The sequence below is a fragment of the Canis lupus genome, chromosome 1 (genome assembly GCF_003254725.2).
Source record: "Canis lupus dingo isolate Sandy chromosome 1, ASM325472v2, whole genome shotgun sequence".
NCBI lineage: Eukaryota > Metazoa > Chordata > Mammalia > Carnivora > Canidae > Canis > Canis lupus.
The window spans coordinates 99,733,594-99,756,354 of NC_064243.1; the positions used below are offsets into that span (position 1 = coordinate 99,733,594).

At 48.7% G+C, this 22,761-nt stretch overlaps 1 protein-coding gene and 1 long non-coding RNA gene across 2 annotated transcripts; one reads left to right on the forward strand and one right to left on the reverse strand.

Annotated features, from left to right (window-relative positions):
- Window positions 1-7,885: 7,885 nt before the first annotated feature.
- On the forward strand, window positions 7,886-9,183 carry LOC112643362 (uncharacterized). The gene is made up of 2 exons (XR_003125775.3): window positions 7,886-8,579; window positions 8,701-9,183. It is a non-coding gene; the product is annotated as an uncharacterized LOC112643362 (long non-coding RNA).
- Window positions 9,184-15,469: 6,286 nt separating this feature from the next.
- RNF225 (ring finger protein 225) lies at window positions 15,470-22,642 on the reverse strand. Its single transcript, XM_025421348.3, has 2 exons — window positions 21,869-22,642; window positions 15,470-21,281 (listed from the first exon to the last, which is right to left on the reverse strand). Exon 2 carries the CDS (start codon window positions 21,268-21,270, stop codon window positions 20,269-20,271), a length of 1,002 nt encoding a protein of 333 aa, XP_025277133.1. The 5' UTR covers window positions 21,271-21,281; window positions 21,869-22,642; the 3' UTR covers window positions 15,470-20,268.
- Between the last annotated feature and the right edge of the window lie 119 nt (window positions 22,643-22,761).

Sequence of the window (22,761 nt, forward strand, 5' to 3'; positions counted from 1 at the left end):
GGATTTTTAAAAAACATTTTATTTATTTATTCATGAGAGACACAGAGTGAGAGAGGCATGGACACAGGCAGAGGGAGAAGTAGGCTCCATGCAGGGAGCCCGACATGGGACTCGGTCCTGGGTCTCCAGGATCACGCCCTGGGCAGAAGGCAGGCGCTAAACTGCTGAGCCACCCAGGGATCCCCAGGTCCTGGGGTTGAGCCCCATGTCCTGGGATCGAGCCCTGTGTTGGGCTTCCAGCTCAACAAGGAATCTGCTTCTCCTTGTGCCTCTCCCCTGTTATGCTCTGTCTCAAGTGAATAAATAAAATCTTTTTAAATTTATTTTTTTAATTAATTAATTAATTATTTATTTATTTATTTATGATAGTCACACACACACAGAGAGAGAGGCAGAGACACAGGCAGAGGGAGAAGCAGGCTCCATGCACCGGGAGCCTGACGTGGGACTCGATCCCGGGTCTCCAGGATCGTGCCCTGGGCCAAAGGCAGGCGCTAAACCGCTGCGCCACCCAGGGATCCCATAAAATCTTTTTAAAAAGCATGGTAGGCAGAATTCTAAGATAGCCTCAAGATTTTTCCATTGTAATCCATGATACTGAATGGATTTTTCCCCCCAGAAGTTCCAGACAAGAACTCAGTCTAGCCAACACCTTCGTCCTATTAGGAGCAGAGAACTTAACCAGGTTGTGCTAGAATTCTGATCTTAGCACCATGAACTAATAAATGGATGTTTTGGTAATTGTAATTTGTTACACAGAAACAGAAAACTATTACCACAAGGTTGAACTTTTGGCAGTGGCTCCCTTCTCTCTGATACATCTGAACAAGGTGATAGCCATGGCTAAAGGCTTTCACACTTTCATTGTACCCCTAAGGCCTTTAATGTGAACTTTCTGAAGTGGAATAAGGTTGGAGCTGCAGCTGAAGGCTTTCCCACATTGGTTAGACTAAAGAGGATATTCTATGGTATGGAAACTTGCATGTAGAATAAGTTTGGTACTTTGGGGTAAAGGTTTCCCATTTTGACTGCATTTATATAGTCCTTTTGGGGTTATGAACTTTCCAGTACTAAACGAGGTTAGAGATATATCTAAAGGCTTTCCTATCATTTCTGGTGTTAAACAAGTTAAGAGATGCAACTAAAGTGCAACATGTGCTATACACATGAGGCCTTCCTGTGTTGAGAACCTTCGGGTACCAAACACCTGTGGCTATTTCAGTGAAGACTCCCACGCTGGCAGTACTCTTATGGCCTTTCTCTCATGTGAACCTTCTGGTGCCAACTGAGACAAGAGATTTTGCTGTAGGACTTCCCATATTCAATGCATAATAAGGTTTTGCTCTAGTGTGTGCTCTCTGGTGCAGAATGAGGTTGGATTTTTGGCTAAAGAATTCCCCACATTCGGTGCATTTAAAGGGCCTTTCTCCATGTGAACTTTCTGGTGCCAAATAAGAATAGATGAGAGGCTGAAATCTTTCCCACATACATTGCACTTATAAAGCCTTTCCCCTGTATGAATTCTCTGGTGCTGAACAAGTGTCGATTTGTGGTTGAATGTTTTCCCACATTCACCGCACTTGTAAGTTTTTTCAGTATGAATTTTTTATGATGTGTGCTCAATTCAGATGGGTGGCTGAAGAACTTCTCATACTCTACATATATGGGAAACTCCTCCAGTGTGAAATTTTCTCTGAATAAGAATTGATTTCTCCTTGAAGGCATTTCCACCTGTTGAGCATCTATAGGATCTCAATTCAGTATAAATTCTTAGATGGTTGAGGAGGGCAGAACTCTCCAGGAAAGATTTCCCAAAGTTGCTGCACTTGAAGGGTTTCTGTCCAGTGTAGACACCTGGGTGCTACCTGAGACTGGAGGTGTGAGGGAAGGTCTCCTTTGTGCTGCTCAATAGCTTCCCCATACCATGAGCGGCTTATTGTTGGATGGGGCCAAAGCTAGCCTGGAAGTCTATGCCACACTCCCCACACATAAGGGGGTGTTCTGATGAGTGGGCTCTGCAGCTCTTCATCTGTTCAAGAGGGTCCTCCTCATCTTCCACTTGACAGAAACAACCTGAAAGCAGAAAAATGTCAGTTAACTGAGTACTGGATTGGAGGGTCTCGCCAATACATGTCAACATACTCAGGAAGTAGTCCATGGGATTGCTGGAAGGTTCTGTGAAGGGGGGTGGGTTCTGGATGGAAGGGGAAGGGCTGACTTTGCAGGCTAGGACCCAGCCAGATGACAGAACATGAAAGACCTCAATTGATATGAGGATACAAAGAGGGGGCAGAAGAAGGAGGAGGAGAGCTATGGTCTCCAGGTCACTTCTCTGCAATCTGTTTTGGCAGGGCCTTGGCTGCTCGTGACAAAGCATTGTGAAGGGGCATGTGTGCAGTCCCATGAAAAAGTCATTGCAACACAGTAGCTAATTCAAGTATGACACAGAAGGATATGTGCATGACTCATATCATGTATAGAATAGGTCAATGTTGGACAGCTCTGCATAGGTACCGTGGTGGTTGCCACCTGTCTGTTTCTCCAAATTTACTCATTTTCCTTCTCTGTGAAAATGGATTCTTTAAATATTTTTCTTTACAAGCTTGTATGATGCTAACCTTTGTTAGCAGAGGGCATTGGGAAGAAATTTCAGGATGAATAGGGTTTGTTTTCTGCTTTCTATGTGCTCCCTTGGTGGCTTGCTGCTATCTGGGCAACTTCTCCATCAGTGAGCACCTGGAGAGGTGTGAGCACCTTTTCCAGCATCCAACCCTGGTGATGTTAATAATACTTTATTTTCAATCTTCCCTGTTCAAAGCACTGTGTGGTTTCTTTCTGCTGACCAAACCCAAATTGATACAGAACTGGTACTGGGAATGGTTCCAGGAGATAGCCTGCAAAGATGGACTCTGAAGACTAACTTAGTTCTGTTTTGGGACATAAGCACAATGCAGAGCTCCTTGCCAAACCGGATAATAGTAACCCAGGGCATGCAGTGGTATCAGTTAAACAAGCTATTACCTTGTACTTGGGAGCCCAAGTTACTCCTGCACTTCACTTTTATGGCTGGGATGACAACTACAAGGACTACAGTATGGGACAGTGTCCTGAGTGCACTGGAGTACTTACAGAAAGAATATAATACATTCAGGTTCTTAAACTGCCAGCTCAAGCAATAGTCTGAGAAACAGAGGGATTCTATGACATCCCTACAGGAATCTAATTTCTTACAGCTGCAGGGCTAATGATGTTAAAAATCAAACAAAACTCAATTGTGCAGATGACTGATTTACATCAATTGAAATAAAAATCTTGCCAAGTTTCTCATGTGAAAATTAGGGCACTGATTGGTAAAGAATGGGAGAATAAAACATGGAGTATATTTGTGCTGCATTAAGCTGCTAAATTTGTAGTAATTTGCTATACAGCATAAAAATTACAACACTATCTCTCAACTATGTTCCACAAGAAGTCACAGAAGACATTCCCATCACTAAAATAATTAAGAAATATATTAGTGAGAGGATTGAAAATCTCTGTGGTTGCTCTCTTTTGCAAGTCAGTTGTGACTATAGGAGATGCTACCATTGAGATGGGCTCTCTGTTTTCTATGGGATCATCCCATGAGTAGCAGAGGCCAAGTGGCAGCACTTAATTCCAAACACAAACACTTAATTACAAAATATAAGGTGGGCACATCTGCCATAACAGGCAACAGTGATATCTAGGCCTGTGCCTAGAAAGGTGTTTGAATACAGTGTTTCTCAGAAGGAAATATTTCATAGTATAGATCATTATGCTCCCTGCCAAGATAGAAAACTAAAAGCAATACTGCATCCCTGGAGGAAATGCAGAGATTAATGTCACTACTAAAGATATGAAAGAAGCAGAGGTGGTGGTAGCCATCAAATCCCATTTAACTCACTAGTCTGGCCTAAGCAGAAGTCAGATGGATCTTTGAGAATGACTGTGGATCATCCATCCTAAATTTAATCTGATAGTGGCCGGACTGTAGCTGCTCTTCCAGAGGTAATATCATTATTGCAACAAATTAACCCGGGCACTTGGCATGCAGCCAATGAACTGGCTGGTGCCTTTTTCTCCATACATTTTACAAGGAACACCAGAAACCATTTGTTTTTATCTGCTCAAACCGAACTGTGGTATATGTTCACATTGTTGCCTCAGGACTACATCAGTTGGCTCTGTCTTGACATTGTATAAACATCACATTGGTCCACTTCATTATGACATGCTGTGTGGATCTTGATGAGCAACAAGTAGCAACTACTTAGATACCTTAGTAATAAATCTGCAAAAAAAAAAATTGTGGGAAACAAAACCTACAAAAATTCAGGGGCCTGCCACCTCAGTGAAGCTCTCAGGAATTCATTTGCCTGAGTAGGTTGAGATCCCATCTAATTATTGCACCTCACACCATGAACTGCCAAAAAACATTTAGTAGGACTTTTTGGATTTTGGAGGTATCCCATACAACATCTAAATCTTCTTTGGACCATCTACCAAGTCAGCCATCAGGCTTTCTGCTTCAAGTGGAACCAGAAAGAGAAAAGGCTCTGAAGTAGGTTCAGGTTGCTCTACCGCCCAGGCCTCATGATACAGTAGATTCAATAATACTTGAAGTTTCTGTGGCAAATCAGGACACTGTATGGAGCTTGTGGCAAGCAGCAGCAGGAGAACCACAGGACAGACCTCTAGGATTTTGAAACAGGTCTACATTTTAGGCAAATAACTACTTTAGAGAAACGAGTTTGCTAATGGGCCTTCAGAAAAGACTGAATGCCTAACCAGGGGATGCCTGGTGATTCCATGTGACCTGAGGTTCCTGTCATGAACTGGTAGTGTCTGAATTGTCTGGCCCACATAGCCAGAAATCTAACATTAAATGGAAATAATATGTAAGATCAAGCTTGGCCTAGGACATGAGCAGTCCTGCACAGACTTGCAGAGGAAGAGGGCAAATTTGTAGCACAAAGGGGCCAGGACTCCAGCTGGGTCACCAAGCTGGAGATAAGCCAAGATTTGTGGGATCATTTGGATACCTGTGAAATACTTGGCCCCCAAACTCTACTCTATGAAGTCTTGAGGTAATATCTATTGGAGCTACTCATAGAACTGCTTGAAGAGTGCATGAAGAGTATGCCCACACCAACCACAGCACTCACAGCACCCACTATAGAGAACCTGGGAAGGAAGCAGCCCCTGTGATCCAGCTTTGGGATAGACAGAACTTCCAGTGGGAAAATGTAGAGGGGGTGGTCAGTATACTGTGGGAGATTGTAAAGGACTTACCCAGAGAGCTAATGAGCTCAAAGTTTTCCAACGTCACACCATGGTATAGATGCCTCTAAATTACATTGAGAAGCCTCCACTCTTCTTGGGAGAAATATATGGCCACACCCTCAAACATCACCTGACCCTGCAGTGATGGGTTCAGATGATCCTAGGGGCTGATGATTGGGCAGAAAAGCCAACCAAGGAGCACGTGGGTGGCTCAGTGGTTGAGCATCTGTCTTTGGCTCAGGTTGTTATCCTGGGATCCTGGGATCCTGGGATCAAGTTCTGCATGAGGCTCCCCAGAGGGAGCCTGCTTCTCCCTCTGCCTATGTCTCTGCCTCTCCATGTCTCTCATGAATAAATAAAATCGTTAAAAAAAGAAAAAATAAAAACCAACCAAAAGGACACATTCAAGCCTTTGATATGGAAGAGTACTATCATATCTCTCACTGTCATCCTATTTTCCCAGAAGCCCAACCTCCCACCACCACCACCATATTCTGATGCTCCCTTTACCCCTTAGAAATCTACCTCAGAGAGAATACCAAGGTCACAATGCCATTGATGCCTTTCTGCTCATGTTAGTATTGGAGTCTGTATCCATCCCACAGCAACAACAGGATGGATGCCATCTATATTCTGGTCCAGGCACACAGGCCTCACCCCTTCTCTTCCCAGCCCATTCCCTCTGTGTCCCTCACATCACACCTCTCAGATGCGACTAAACCTACACTCACCATTCTTCCTTAGGGCCAGATACTTGCTCCCAAGGCCCTTCAGTTGGCCCTGCCATCTATCAGGTACATAACACATTCGGCATTCTCATAGTTCCATACTCACACTATTCAAGCACAACCTCACCAGTCCACCCGATTGGCATATGCCACTCTCCCTGTCCTCCCTGTCCTCCCCATATGCCACTCTCCATGTGGTGTCCTTAGAATGTGTGGCATAGCAACCACAATCCTATCCTGTTCCAGCCTGCTTATACCTCCAATGGCCCACTGCCACAGGCACCCTCCTGCCCTGCCTTAAAAGCTTCCTACCTGGCCCTATTCCTAGCTGCAGTATTCAGCCATGCAGAACTACAACTGACCTCTAGGATCCTGGACTTCCTTCAACTCTGTCTTTGCACAGGGTGTCTTCTCACTTGCCACGATCCTCCTCTCCCGTGTGGAGGACATTCAGAGTCCGGCCCACTGGGCCTGGGACACTGCCTGTCTCCCAGGTGACCCCCATCCACCATTGAATGCCTCTGCAACTCTGAATGAAAATCCTCAGACCCCAAAGAAGGCAGATATAAAAGCCTGGTGAGCCCACAGACAGTTTAATCAGCCCAACCCCAGGGCCACTTACCCCCTACATCCATCACTGCCATGCCACAGGCTATACCCCAGGTCCACTTGTCCATCAGGAGCCTTAGCCACTCTGCCACTCTCCCTTTTCATTCCTGCTAACATAGGCCCAGACTTCACAGTGCCTTAGTGACACCTACCACCACCTTCCAACTGCATTGTTAGAAGGTCCTTCTTAGCCCCCAGCCTCCATTTCCACAAGTCCTCCCGGCATTCATCACCATCCTTTATCCATCCCAAAGTGTTCCTAATCCCACTCTCTAGTGCCACTCTTTGGTGCTTCTAGCCCTGATCCTGCAGAATTCTAGAGCTGTGCATCCGGGTGCTTACACAGTGCCTCCATTGAAAAGTACTCTCCAAAACCACACCCCAGATCTTGTCCCTGGGACCTGCTCTAGCCATCACCTACCACAACTGTTGACAGATCTTCCATCCATCAAACCACTGAGTCCAATCGCCTAGGCTACTCCTTGATAGGTCAGTGTCTCTCACGGTCTCACATCCAGCAATTGGGCTGGTCCTACTTAAGTAACAGATACAGAGCACCAGCACCTTTGCCATCTCCATTGTCATCTTGGTGCAGCTACACATCACCAGTAGCCTTTCATGGGCCTTCTTCCAGCACAATCTGTTCTTCCCTTGTAGCCAGAGGGAGCCTCCAACACCTGAGTCAGATCACCTCCCTTCTCTACCCTAAATCTGCTATGGCCCCCAGCACCCTCAGAACAGAGGTCTAGATCCATTCCAGGCCTGATTCCTGCCCTTGCTCACTGTCCCAGAAGACCTAAGTGGGACTTGTGGTTCCCTGAACACTCCCAGCTCAGGCTCACTACCATGCATTTCCTCGTTCCTGGGTCTTTAACACTGTCCATAGCACATTGCATTGACTGACAGATACGGGAAACCTGCATATAACCGCTGGATTATGGGCAGGGAGGTGAAGGCGGTGGGGAGGAGGAAGAGTCTCAGGAAGCAGATATCCACATACGGGGTCTGAGAGAGTGAGGGCCAAGGGGATGCCCTCCACTCACCGGCCATTGGACCCCGGGGGCGGAGCTGCACGCTGAAAGGCAGACACTTGGGTGGGTCCCGCGTGTCAGCAGACCCCACCCCAGCCCTGCCAGCAGACAGATGACCTCAGACTGACCTTCGCAGTCTGGGCCTTAGTCCCCACCCCCCTCCTGAATAAAATGCCTACAGGGCCCAGGGTGCCGCTGGCCGGGGCAGCGGGGATGCAGGACCGTTGAGGAGGCTGGGGAGAGCGCGCGGCCTGGGCGGATACTTCTGTGAAAGGCCGCTCGTCCCATAGTCGGGACGAGTCTCAGAGAGACGGAGCCCGTACTGGATGCTCACGGCTCGGCAAAGATAAGATCACGGGCCCTGCCCTCACATAGTTTGTATATTACCCAGAGGACTCAGCCCCTACCACTCTGGAACCCCTTGGCGGGAACTACGCTACCCAGAAGACACTGCGACGACGTCGCGGCGCTGGCCAATGAGGGCTCAGGACAAGGCGTTTCCAGGACGGCTGCTGGGGCAGGACTTGCGCCGTCCGCTTCGGAGGGTTGTTTGTTCAGGTCCACTTCCGACAGATGATCGCTTCTGTACCGGGTCGCCGGGTCCGGGGCGGCCTCCAGAAGGGCCCCCTAACCGGCGGAATCGGGATCGGGGACAGCACAGGAGTCGGAGTGGGGGATCCCGCCATGCCATGTATGCACCTTTACCGCGGACAATGTTTCGCCCCCCCGGAACCCTGGCGACCGCGACCCGACAGCCCCGGGGCTGTGCGGCTTAACCGCGCGGTGGTGTCCTCCCTCCGCGGCCCCCGCAGAAGGCGACAAGTGCCCGAGGCCGCCCCGGATGCTTCCGCCGTGGCATTGAGCAGCTGAGGACTAACGGCCCCGGGGACCTGGGCTGCAGGAAAAGGTGTGGGAAAGGAAAATTGACAGTTGGATGTGGGCAGAGGTGTGGATGGTCCTGGGCCCTTCCCACTGCTCGGTATTATACTTGTCTCTGGCAGTTGAGACTTCGACATTTCCTTTTGCAGAACATCCTGAGAATGGACGTGGAAGACTCTCCCTCTAAGGGCATGGCTTATGGAAAGGCCTTAGAGAGAACCAAGTCTCATTTACTACTAGGAATTCACAGTGGAGCAAAATCTCATGTGCATAAGGAGCATCGGAAGGTCTTCAGTCTTGTCTCCCACCTCTGAAGTCTATAGCAGGTTCACATCAGAGGAGAGTTTTATACATGCAACCAGAGAAGAAAGACTTAAATCATAAATGCCCCACATGTTTTCCTGTTTGAACTCAGAAAATTCTCACCTTATAAGTACAGCCAATGTGGAAAAATATAATCCTGTATTTTCTAGAATTTGTATAAATGGAATCTTAGAGGGGCACCTGGCTGGCTCAGTTGGTAAGGCATGTGACTCTTGATCTCCCGATTGTTAGCTGGAACCCCACAGTAGGTATAGAGATTATTTAAAAATAAAATGTTAGAAAAAATGAATAAATGGAATATTAGTTTATCATTCTTCCCTGGCTTCTTTCACTTACCTTCACGTTTTCCAGATTTTTATTGATGTGTTTTGCATATATGTCAATTATTTTTATTTTTTGCTTCTGATGGCTTAATAGGATTCCATTTTATGGATGCACCACGTTGTATCTATCTGTCCTAGTAAGAGATATTGGAGTTGCTTCCTTTTTTTTAAAGATTTATTTATTTATTTATCATGAGAGAGAGAGAGAGAGAGAGGCAGAGACACAGGCAGAGGGAGAAGCAAGCTCCATGCCAGGAGCCCGACGTGGGACTCAATCCTCTGACTCCAGGATTAGGCCCTGGGCCGAAGGCAGGTGCTAAACCGCTGAGCCACCCAGGAATCCTCTGCTTCCATTTTTTAAAATAAATTTATTGCTATGAATATTTGCATGCTGGTCTGCGAACATAGGTTTCATTTCAATTGATAAAACACCTATGAATGGGATGCAATTGGTATTTAAACATGGACACAACTAGTTTTTTAAATCCCTAAGTTTTTATTTTTCACTCATCCCACTAGTAGTTATTTAGGAATTTTGATTGTTCAATGTTTAAAAATGCTAATTGTTTGGTAAATCCATTAGTTACTAAATTGGTCATGAAATAAGTATAGTAAAGTTCTTCTGCACACATGATAGTTCTATAACCCCAAGTTCAAATTCCCGCTCCAAGCATAATTACACTGGGGACAAGGGTCACCTGAGTCAAGAAGTTGGACCTCTGAGCCCTGGTGTCCCCATCTGAAATACAGAGATAGTAGTTAACAACCAAAAGTTGAGTTCTGCTAGTCACTGCCCTTTTACCTATATCACTTCAAGCCTCTTGAACACCATGGAAGCGTGTGATATTCGCCCTGTTAAGGGCTGCTAAGGAAACACAAAAAAATTATTTGTCCAAGGGCACAGAGCATCTAGCTCTGGAACCTCTATCTTTAGCCTCTTCACCATCTCTGGGACTTATCTGCAGGGTGTTAGCACTAAAAAAGCATGACAGGTAAACCATGATGCTTGGCTGGGTGTTATACTATATGTTGGCAAATTGAATTTAAATAAAATAACCAAAAAACCATGCTTCTTGGAATTTAGTAAACTCTCAGTGAGTGTTACTACTTCATTACTGTCTTGGTTATCAACACCATTATTATTTATTATTATTATTATTATTATTATTATTATTATTATTATTATTATTTAAGGATGGCAAAATTTTGCACTGAACTAGAAGCCTCTCCCACACACCCCATATATGCATGGTTCCTATCCAAGGATTGTTCTTTTTTTTTTTTTAAGGTTTTTATTTATTCATGAGAGACAGAGAGAGAGGCAGAGACACAGGCAGAGGGAGAAGCAGGGTGCCCAATGCAGAAATCAATCCCAGGACCTCAGAATCACAACCTGAGTGGAAGGCAGACACTCAACCACTGAGCCACCCAGGTACCCTAAGGACTCTTCCTTGATGCTCAGCTAGGTGTAAAATTATCTTCAAAGCTAGATTCCATATGTCACAGGGTAGGTCTTCTGGGTAGAAGGACCCCTACCCCCCCCCCCTTGAGGACTTGTGACACTCCTTCTATAGAAACACCCTGCTTGAAAGGTGCATCCTTATCCTCCACTTGATGCCAACAAGCTGACAATGATAAAATGCTGGCAAAATGCCTGTTGACTTTGGTGGGAAGGACAGTCCCATCACAAATGTGTGACACCAAAAATAAGCCCATCGAGGAGGTTCAAATCAGGTTGAGAGGCCGCTGTGCAAGATCAGAGAATGGAGGAGGCCTCCCGGGGGATGAAGATAAAGGGTTGAAGTATAGAACATGGGAAAAGGCAGATTCTCCACACACACTTCAAATGGGTTTCAGCAAAGCAGTTAGAAATCTGTCAATATTATGCAGAAGAGTGTGTTCAGGCCCAGGAAAATCTAATCATAACAGAGTAGTCAGTACTCAAGGACTATTTAAGCATATGTTCTGTCTCATAATATATTAAGTGGAGACCAACACTGAAGAGCATTGAAGAGGGAGTGGTGAGAGGATCCAGTAAGAGGTGGACAGAGAGGTGGGGCAGAAGCAGGGCCAGCCAAGGACAGAAGTTAGAGCAGAAGTGACAAGAGAGTTGAAGGTGTAAAGATGGATGTATTCATTCTCTAGGGATGCTGTAACAAAATACCACAAACTGGGTGGCTTAATACAACAGAAATTTATTGTCTGACAGTTGTGGAGACTAGAAGTACAAAATCAGGGTGTGAGCAGGGCCATACACCCTCCAGAGTCTCTAGGGGAGAATCTGTTCCTTGCCTGTTCCACTTTCTGGTGGTTGCTAGCATGTCTCAACTTGTGGCCACATTACTCCAATCTTTGTTTTCCTGTCACATCTCTTTCTCAGACTCCTCTGCCTCCCTCTTGAGGGATACTTGTGCTTGCATTGAAGCCCCACACAAGTAATCTAGGATAATTTTCCTATTTTAAGATCCTTAGTCACATCTGCAAAGTTTCTTCTGCTATATAAGATAACATTCACAGATTCTAGGAATGAAGACACGAATATATTTGGGGGGCCTTATTCTGCCCACCACAGAGCTTTTTGCTTTGCCTGGGGTGGAGTCCAGAACTGGTGGAGCAATAAGCTCTGAGCTGGCCTCTTGGCAAGGGAGGGGCCACCTGTGATGATGAGGCAAGTTCTTGGAGTAGGGACCACCCAGAGCCAGCTGAGTCAGAACCAAACTCCAGCCTAGTTCAGAGAGGAAGAATGCTCTTCAGACAATGTGCACACAACCACTCAGGGAAGGGCACTTGTTTCTGGGCCACACCGGATATCAAAATCAAGAGCCATGAGTAATTTAAGACAGGCAGCAGCACACTATAACTTGTGGTCCAAACATACCTCAATGCCTGTTTTTGTATCACCCCTGAGACAAGAATTTTTTTTTTAAGAAAGAGAGCACACACGTGCTGAGGTGGTGGGGAGCAGAGGGACAAGAAGAGAATCTCCACGCTGGGCATGGAGGCCAATGCTGTGCTCAGCCTCACAACCCTGAGATCATGACCTGAGCCAAAATCAAGAGTTGGTTGCTTAATGCACTAAGTCCCCCAGGCACCCAAAAAATGGTTTTCACAGGGGCACCTAAATGGCTCAATTGGTAGAACATATGACTTTTGATCTTGGGGTCATGAGTTCAAGTCCCATGTTGGATGAGGAGCCTACTTTATAAAAAATAACAGGGGCACGTGGGTAACTCCTTTGGCCAAGTATCTGCCTTTGACTCAGGTCATGATCCCAGAGTCCTGGGATGGAGCCCCACATCAGGCTCCTGGCTTGGTGGGGAGTCTGTTTCTCCCTCTCCCAACCCCCCTCTTCCTCTGTCTGCTGCTCCTTCTGCTTGTTCTCTCCCTCTCTCTCTGTGTCAAGTAAATAAATAAAATCTTTATAAATAAATAAATAAAATAAGCAGCGCCTGGGTGGCTCAGTTGGTTAAGTATCTGCCTTCGGATCAGGTCATGATCCCAGGGTCCTGGGATCCAGGTTTCTGTCTGGCCTCCTGCTCAGCAGGGAGTCTGTTCTTCTTTCTCCCTCTGCCCTACTCCGCTTTTGCGTGGTGCTCTCTCTCTCTCTCTCAAATAAATAAAATCTTTAAAAATAAATATTTTTTAAAGAATGGATTTGGAGTGCCTGAATGGCTCAATTGGCTGAGCATCCAGCTTTGGATCTTGGCTCAAGTCTCATACTTGAGGTGGTGCATTAAAGCCCCATGTTGGGTTCCACAATGGGCATGGAGCCCACTTACAAAAAAAAAAAAAAAAAAAAAAGGTTTATCCGTTTTTTTGTGGTTGAAAAAAATCAGAAGAACACCATTTTGTGACATGTAACAATTACATGAAATTCAGATTTCAGGGGCATCTGAGTGGTTCAGTGGTTGAGCATCTGTCTTTGGCTCAGGTCATGATCCCAGAGTCCTGGGATCAAGTCCTGAATCAGGATCTCCACAGGAAACCTGCTTCTCCGTCTACCTATATCTCTGCCTCTCTCATGAATAAATAAGTAAATAAAATATTTATAAAAAATAAGAGAAATTCAGATTTCAGCATCCATAAATAGTTTTTATTGAATTACAGTTAACACACAATTTTACACTAGTTTCAGGTGTACAACATAGCCATTCAACAATTCTATATATTATGCTATACTCACCAGAAATGCAGCCACCATCTGTCACCATACAATGCTATCACAATACTGTTGACTGTATTTCCTGTGCTGTACCTTTTATTCCCATGACTGATTAATTCCATAACTGGAAGCCTGTACTTCCCACTCCCCTTCACTCATATTGCCCATCCCCTCTCGCACCTCCTCTGTGGCAACTACTAGTTTGTTTTCTGTATTTATGGATTTGTTTCTGCTTCTTTTTGTTTGCTCTTTTACTTGTTTTGTTTTTTAGATTCCACATACAAGTGAAATCATATGGTATTTTCTTTCTTTACCTACCTTATTTCACTTAGTATAATACTCTCTAGATCCATCCATGTTGTTGCAAATGGCAAGTTTTCATTATTTTTTATGGCTGAGTAATATTCCATCATGTATATATACCATATCTTTTTTTTATCAATGCATCTATCGATGGACACTTGGGTTGCTTCCATATCTTCGCTATTACATATAATGCTGCAACAAACATAGGGGTTCATACATCTCTTCAAATTAATGTTTCATTTCTCTCAGGAAATTACAGGACTGCGTGGTATTTCTATTTTTAAATTTTTAAAAATTTATTCATGAAAGACACAGAGAGACAAAGGTAAAGACATAGGCTGAGGGAAAAGTAGGCTCCCTGCAAGGAGCCTGATTCAGGATTCCATCCCGGGACCCCAGATCACGACTGGAGCCAAAGGCAGATACTCAACCTCTGAGCCACCCAGGCATCCCTCTATCTATAAATTTTATACTCTTTTCCACAGCAGTTGTACCAGTTTACATTCCTACCAACAATGCACGACTGTTCCTTTTTCTCCACATCCAATACTTGTTATTTCTTATAATTTGATACTAGCAACTACAATGACAAAGTTGAATATGACTAGAAGCTTTACAACCCATGAAGGTGAAAATATTTATGGTCTGACCCTTTACACAAAAAGTTTTCTGCCTCCTGATTAAGATGTTACAGAGCTGGGGTGCTTGGCTGGTTCAGTCAGCGAAGCACATGACTGTTGATCCTGGGGTCATGAGTTTGAGCCCCACATTAGACATAGAGATTTCTTAAAACTTTTTTTTAAAAGAGTTTATTTATTTATTCATGAGAGACAGAGAGAGAGAGAGGCAGAGACACAGGCAGAGAGAGAAGCAGGCTCCATGCAGGGAGCCCGACATGGGACTTGATCCCAGGTCTCCAGGATAACGCCCTGGGCTGAAGGCAGCGCTAAACCGCTGAGCCACCCGGGCTGCCCAGCTTTCTTAAAACTTAAAAAAAAAAAAAAAATTAAGAGTTACAGAGTGAGGGCAGCTTGGGTGGCTCAGCGGTTTAGCGCCTGCCTTCAGCCCAGGGCGTGATATATATGACAACACATATTGACTGTTGCCACCAAGTACACTCACCCAAGCCTGGGTGTCCAGGATTTTTTTGGGAAACAGTAATGAAGGCATGCAGCACCCATGTAACTGACTTAGTTTCTCAGTCTCTGGCTCCTTCAGAGACAAAACCAATGCAGCATGGCCTGAAGGGCCCACCTAAATCACTTTGTTGGCATAGTTGGCCTATGTAGATCAAGGCTCCAGGTATACAAAAACACTCTTTTTTGGAGGTGGGTGACTTCATAATGATTTTATTGACATAGTAAAAAATTATTTTCCAACAAAAGTTTTGAGCCTACAATAAAACCTTTATGTCAAAAATGACCCTCATGCAAGGAGATTAAAGCATACTGCAAGCCTTTCAGAAATGCCATTTTCAGAATACCTTCTGATGATTATTGGTCTCTTTTTTTCTGTAAAGTTCTATAGATAATATATTTTTATTACATTTTTTAAATTAAAATCAATTTGCCAACATATACTATACACAAAACCACTCTTGTTAGGTGCCATATTAATGCATGGTAGTACAGTGGACAGGGCTGACTGCAGTGGCTCACCAAGGCTGTGGGACAGGGTAGGTACTGGATGAGTCATGCCTCTGCTACAGAAACAAGCTGCCTCGGTGCCTCACTAGGTTCCGGAATCCATGCCAGCTGGCATCAGACAACAAAGAGTAAGGGCAGCTTATCCAGTTTCCTGCACAGATTTCTGATTTCTAACACATTCAGCAACAGGCCACCTGGTCCCTAGCATCTGTGCCATCTGCTGCCACCCTGCCTGCACTCACCCAGCGGTGATACAGAAATACTAGAGATAGCTGCAGGAAGGTTCTTTGTCCAGGTCAGAACCACAATGTTTCACTCCCAGTCCTCTAACATCAGAGGGCAAGAGGCCAGGAAAAGAGTCAACTCTTCTAATGCCATCACCCTTGACACACATCCTTCCACCAACACCCATGGCTCCATGTTTCCTCTCTTCCTCAAGATTTGGGGGCCTTGGTGGGCCTGGGTGGCTCAGTCTGTTAGGCATCTTCCTTTGGCTCAGATCATGATCCCAGGGTTCTGGGATGGAGATCTGCATCAGGCTCTCTGCTCAGTGAGGAGCCTATTTCTCCTGCCTGCTGCTCTCCCTACTTGTGCACTCTCTCTCACTCTCTGTCAAATAAAATTTTAAAAAAATTGGGGAGCCTGGAGACAGGTAAGAATGAAGCCCTTTCTCTCCTTGGTTCTAACATACTCGCTACTTGGCTGCTTCTTCCTTGCCTCACCCATACTCACAAAAAAGGTGACAGGGTCATCAGCCTGGGGATTCAGCCTGAACCAAAGGCCTGGGACTCTCTCTTGAGAGAGCAGATCCAAGAAGTGGCACAGGCCTGCTTGGCTAAAGAAGACAGAGGACTGTGCTGGCGACTCCACTTCAGTAGAGTTCTGGCCTCCAAAATGACCACCATGAGTCTCATGATCTTGTATTCACACATTCAGTCTCTGAGAATATGGTATCCAATAGGATCTGGGGGAGATGATAGAATGTGACTTCTGAGATGAGATCATAAAAGGCACTGTGTCTTCTTCGGCTTTGTTCTCTCTTGGCTCACTTGCTCTGAGGGAAGCCCATTGCCATGTCCTGAGGACACTCAAGTAGCTCCCACCCAGGATTGCTACAAGTTCCCCCAAGGCCCCCTAGTTAGTGAGGAGGGAAGCCTCCACCTATGGAGAGAGAACTTTGACTGCAGGGCTGGGGGGAGCAGGAGAAAAAAACCAAGGCTGCCCCTCCAGGATGTGGAGTTGAGGGGAGAAGGTAGTTTGCAGAAAACTCTCTGGTTCTGGTTTGAATCCATGCCCTGCCTAGCCTGACAGCCTCAGTTTTCCCATATGTTAATCTGGACACTGCCACTCTCAGGGTCCAGTGAGGGCCCTCAGTGGCCCTTATTCTGTTGGCCTCAACACAAGATGCCCTGACGGCTAGGACCAGTGTGGTGTTGGCAGTCAACTCTTTGACTCTCATGAGAAAAGGCTGGCCTGATCCCTGTAGACTGGATCATCTGGTGTCCCTCTGGGTGCAGGGAGAGGGTAGAGCTAAGGGAGAACCCGGGGAAGGTGGGGGCTAAGGGAGGACCTGGGGAAGGTTGGGGGCTCCATGATTTTGACACGGAAGGCAGTGTGGCCAAGATGATGGCCCCTCTGCTCAGCTTTCTGGATGTCATCTGTCATGTGAGGGTCCTCCTTGTTCCTGAGATGCCCCAGTGCACCCTTGGTATACAGAAGGTGCTCAATAAATACTTGTAGATTAACTAATTTTCCTTGCAAGTTAAGTGTTTATTGTCACCCATTTTACAGAATAGAGGACCAAAGCCTGGCATCTCCTGCACCATGTCAGGCACTGAGGTTGATTCTGCCTCTTTGGGTATTCACAGGCACTAGGACCAGGAGGAGGATCAGGCCTGCAGCAGAGGAGGGGTGGTTGTGCTGCAGGGATGAAGTGGGCAGACAGAGGGCTGGGAGGGCAGAGCTCTGGGTGGCCAAAGGGTGAGGAGGAGTCCCCCATCATCCTGGCCGCCAGGTGATTTTGGGAAGCCCCTTTGCTCATAGGCAGTGGGTGAGCAGGCATCGACATAGTAATTAGCAGACAGGAATGTTCAGGACCCCCGAGATCTGTCATCAGCCTCATTTTAAGGGGGGAGAAAGGAGAAACTGAGGCCTCAGACTCCCAGTTGGGAGAATAGAGAAGCCGTACTTTCCCTAGCTCCTAGAAGGAAGCTAGTTAGGACAGGTCAGCTCTGCCCACTGCCCTCAGCCACCACCTTACTGCCCCAGGTCCCTCTGCCTTGATGCCAGCTATTTCAAAGATACAGCTCTCCTTCCAGGCAGCCTTTCTTGAACATCCTCAGAGAGCATTTTCTCTCTCCCTTCTGTGTACCACCAGCTAAGGGTCCCCTTCTGACTTCCCTGGCTGGGCCCAACTCCTCCCCACTCTCTCTCCTAGCCTGGCATGGAGGAAGGAAGGGACAAGAAGAGGAATATCTGAGATCCTATGGTAAGCTGCATAATGGCCCCCAAAGGTAGCCAGATCCTAATCCCCAGAATCTATGAATCTGCTACCTTAAATGGCAAAATGTACTTTGCAGATGTGATTAAATTAAGATGTTGCTCTGGGGAAATTATCCTGGATCATTGAGGTGGACTCAATGTAATCACAGTGTCCTTATAAGTGAATGAGAGAAGCAGGACAGTCAGAGCTTTGAAGATGTGCTGCTGCCTTTGAAGATAGAGGAAGACAGGAAGGATGTCTGGCTGACTCCTGATCTTGGGATTGTGCGTTTAAGCCCCACAGGGTGTAGAGATTACTTTAAAAAATAAAATATGAAAATAGACGGGGATCCCTGAGTAGCTCAGTGGTTTGGCTCCCGCCTTCGGCCCAGGGCCTGATCCTGGAGTCCCGGGATCAAGTCTCGCATCGGGCTCCTTGCATGGAGCCTGCTTCTCCCTCTGCCTCTCTCTCTCTACCTCTCATAGATAAATAAATAAAATTTTAAAAAAAATGAAGATAGAGGAAGAAGCCAAGGAATGCACCTCTAGAAGATGAAAAGAAATTCTCTCCTGGAGCCTCCAGAGGAACTAGCCCGGATGACACTTGACTTTAGCCAGGTAAAAATGATTTCGACTCTTGACCTGCAGAACTATAAGATAATTAATGTGTGTTGTTCCAAAGAACTTGATGGTAATTTGTTAAGGCAGTCAGAGAAAACTAATACAGACCACCAACCCTGCTCCTGCCTGACCAAGTCCCCTCACTGTATGAGCTGGGCTATGGCTGCCCAGTGACCCAGCACACTGGTCTCAGCCCCTGTGGATGACATTGGCACCTAGGTGTGGGACAAGAACTGGTCTGGGAAGACACTTCCTTGGATGTCCTGATGTCCTCCCTCTGGCTTCCCACCTGAAAGCAGCAGCTCCCATTAAAAGGAGCTCCACTGACATGCTTAGATCAGGGTGTCTACAAGCTAGCTAAGCCGAGAGTGCCCACAGGCATTCCCAGGCTGTCTCTTGGTCACCTGCAATGCTGTCACTCCCAAGAAAACTATTTGGCACCCCCTGTATGCCAGGCACTGAGGACACACATGTAAACAAATCAAACAAGAGACTCCAGCCCATGGAAGTAATCTTTATCTCTGGAAAATGCTGGATTCCTACCCACTATGCACAGAACTCTGACTTTGGATGAAGTGAGACAGGATGTGGGCTCCAGAGCCTGGGGGGAAACAGAACTGTTCAGTTTGTGTTGAGGATGACAGCTATCTACCTTGTAATGACTAACCCAGGAAGGCTTCTGAGAGGAGGATAGGAGCCCAAGAACCGCCCTCCCTGTAGGCTGCTGCCCAGGGCTGAGGCTTCACCTAGGGGAACAATAAGGGTGCCAAAAAGGTTGATGGGAAGAGGAGGTGCAATAACGGACCCTAAGAAATTAATGAGTGGAAATGGGAGTGACGCGGGTTCCAGCATCTAGGAAGACAGGCCAGCATGTCTCCTAGCAGCCCAGGAGCACCCACTCCCCAAATCATGTGGCACTGACCCAGAGGGCAATCTTGGCGTCTTTGAGCCTTGGTGACCACAACTGCCCCACAGCATTTCTGGGAGGATCCCAGAAGCTGTGGGCCAAGGCAGTAGTAGAGGCTACTTTGAGGCTTAGACCCTATGTGTCCCTCCTCAGCCCTGGCTAGGCCACCCCTGTCCCTCCAAGCCCAAGCCCCAGCCACGAGTGCAGAGAGACAACCCAGGACCAGCATGGAAACAGCTGGATCCCACCCAGACCAAATCTGCATGCAGCAGAGTGGAAAAGAACTCCACAGCCTTGGCAGGGGTGGGGACTGCAGTAGGCCAGGCAGTGAGATATCACTAGAGACCAGCAGCAGTAGCGGCTTTGCCACCAAAGACAGGACCTGTGGTGAGCTCAGAGTAAATCAGATGAGTAAATCAGAGCCTTCAGCCCTAGTTGCTAGCTGAGGATGCTCCCCTATGGGCCTGATGATGACTGGGGGTGCACTCAGTAGGACTCTGTAGGGCCTGATGGTGCCTCTAGCAGGGTACCTGCAGGATGTTGGACGTTGGTCAGAGGGGCACCCCAGCTGGAGTCCCTGAGATGAGTATCAAGGGTACTCCCAACTGGACCCTCGTGGAGACCTGGTTTAGGAGTGCCTCCCAGCAGGACCTTTTCAAAGATGGGGGTCAGGGTTGCCTCAGCTGGATGCCCATATTGATTGGGGTCATGGGTGCTCCCAGAGGGCCCTTGTGGGAATGAAGGCAGGGGTGCTCCTTGGGAGGGTCCCTGCTCCGTGGTGATGATGCCTGGAATGTTCCCTCTAGGCCTCCCTCATAGAAGTGAGCGCTTTCAATGCACCCTGCTGAGGCCTCCTCTAGGATCATGGCAAGTGATCCTGGTAGGGCCCCACCAGGACTACAGGGAGGTCCCCAGGCCTGGAGACAGGACCTGCAGCACAGATGCGTTTACTGTGGCCCCCACACCCTCCTCCTGCTCCAGCCCCGTGGGGCCCTGCCGGGTTCACCCTCTGCCCCCCACAGCCCATCCGGGGGCCTGTCCAGAGTTCCTTCGACCTCGGCTGTGTCCTCGGAGACCCCCTCAGGCTCCAGCACGTCTTCCGCAGCCCCGGGCAGGGCAGTGTCCTGGTCGGGGCCCACAGGGCGCGGTGTCCAGGCAGGGGTCCAGGGTGTCCCCGATGCGGGCTGTGGCGGGAACCAGGAGAACCCGGACGCCGGGGCGAGCGCCACGAGCTGGGGCCGTGCGGGACCAGAGGAGGTGGCGTGCGGGATGAGGAAGAAGATGTAGACGCCAGAGACGACGAGGCCCGCCGCCACCAGCACCGCCAGCGCCACGGCCGCGTTGAAGGCCCAGGCCGGGCTGGTCCAGGAGAGGCGGCGAGACAGTGGGCGGCCGAGGCGCAGCGGCGGCGGGGGCGGCGGCGGGCGCGCCGCGCGGAACTTGCGCGGCCCAGGCGGGGGCGGCGGCGGGCGCAGGTAGAGCAGGCCGCGGCGGCGGTCAAAGCGCACGGAGCCCTGGCGCGGCGGCGCCACGTGCGCATCGCGGGGCAGCAGGCCTGGCTGCGTGGGCAGCGCGGGCAGCCCTCGACGCGGAGCCAGGCGCGTGGGCGCGCGGCACACAGGACAGGCCACCGCGTCGCCGCCCCCCGCCGTGGCCAGGGACAGGCGAGCCAGGCACTCGAGGCAGAAGACGTGGCCGCAATCCAGGCGCTTAGGCAACTTGAACACCCCGTCGAAGGGAGACACGCAAATGAGACACTCCACTGGGGACGCGGAGGGCAGGATGGGGCCCAAGACTGGGCTGCTGTCCCCTTCTTCCTCCTCGCCGTCGTCGTCTTCGCCCCCCTCCCTGCTGGGGGAGCGGGTCGCGGAGAGTGAGCTCGGGGAGCTGGGGCTTGAGCCCTGAGGGGTCCGGGGGCGGGGGAGCCACGGCGGCCGAGGGCAGGGCATCTAGACGGAACCTGAGAGGACAGGCCGTCAGCCAGGTAAGGAGGCGGAGGAAGAAGGGAGGAGGGTCTGTGGCTGGACTCTGGAGGGGATGGCCCAACTCAGAGGGGCGGCCTCCAGAGAAGGGGTTGTAGAACCCAGGAGCGAAGAGGATGGGAACAGTAAGCGACTAGCACAGAGAGAAGCAGTGTGTCCATGTAGAAGTCAAGGAAGCATCAGGACGGAGGGGGTGGGGTGGTGGTGGAAGAGATGGGAGGACAGAGGACTGGGGGCAAGGACCCAGGGGGCGTGGTAGGTCCTAAGCTACAGACTTGGGGTGAGGGAGAAAGGGTAGGGAGGAAAATGGAGTACCTGTTACCAGGAAGGGCCCCAGAGAAACAATGTGGAGGATCCAACTCAGAGAGAACAAAGAGCAAAGATAGGAACCTCCAAGAGAACTAGTTAGACTCTGGTGGTGTATATATACAAGATTCCAGGAGGAGCAGATGGACAGGACATCCAAGCCTCAGGATTGGAGCCCAACAGCACAGAGCAATGATGGAAGCCAGAGGTCCCCCAATGGACAATGACAGACCCCAGTTGGCTTTTGGGCCCTTCCTACCTGTTGGTGCTTCTCCGTCTGGCTGGCACGTCTCTGCCAGTTCTGACCCCAGTCCTCTGCCTATGAGCAGCTACATTCTAGGTGCCCCTCCCTGCAAGAGGGTGCTGCCTTGGTACCACTCCCTCCAGATCCCAGGTTCCCAAGGTACCTGTCAGACTTGTCTGACTGCCTGGGCCCACCCCTAAGACAGGTCCCTCCAGGATGAACACCAAGCCTGACCTTGGCCGGATGTCGGGGGCAGCAGAATGGTGATGGATGGCATAGGTTGACAAGCCAGGGAGTCTGGCCCCATGGGTGGGCAGTAACACTCTCCCCCACCCCCCAGTCTTCCAACATGTCATGAATCCACTTCTAAGCCACTGGTGGAATCAGATGAATCTGGTGTGGCAGTGGGTCTGTGGGATACCGAGGGTCAGGCTGCAGTCATGGTCACACAAGATGTGGAGGCAGCCTGGATCCCCTGGGGGAACCTAGCCAGAGCAGAGGAATCGCTGGAGTTCTGGGGTGGAAGGTGGGCAGACCCCACAGTGGACTGGACAGAGCTGGCCCCTGCCAGACCAGCGGCCTTAGGTGCCTCTTCCTGGGGCTGATACATGCCACTCAGAATGGTGGGTTGCCACCCAGATCTCCTGGATAAACATCAAGTCCTTCCACAGACTAGAGTGACATATACACAGGACAACCCCACCCCTCTCATTTCCAACACCCGCTGGAACACTACAGGTGACCAGGCCTGCATCCCAGGCTGCCATGGTTCTGAGTCAGTGGTGCTTTCTGAGCAGAGTATTTCCCTAGTGAACCCGGGTTCCCACAGACCAAAAGACATGCCAGAAATGTAGGCAGCTCCTCAGGACACTGGGGCCATCCCCACTCTAGCTCCCAGAGCCCCACAA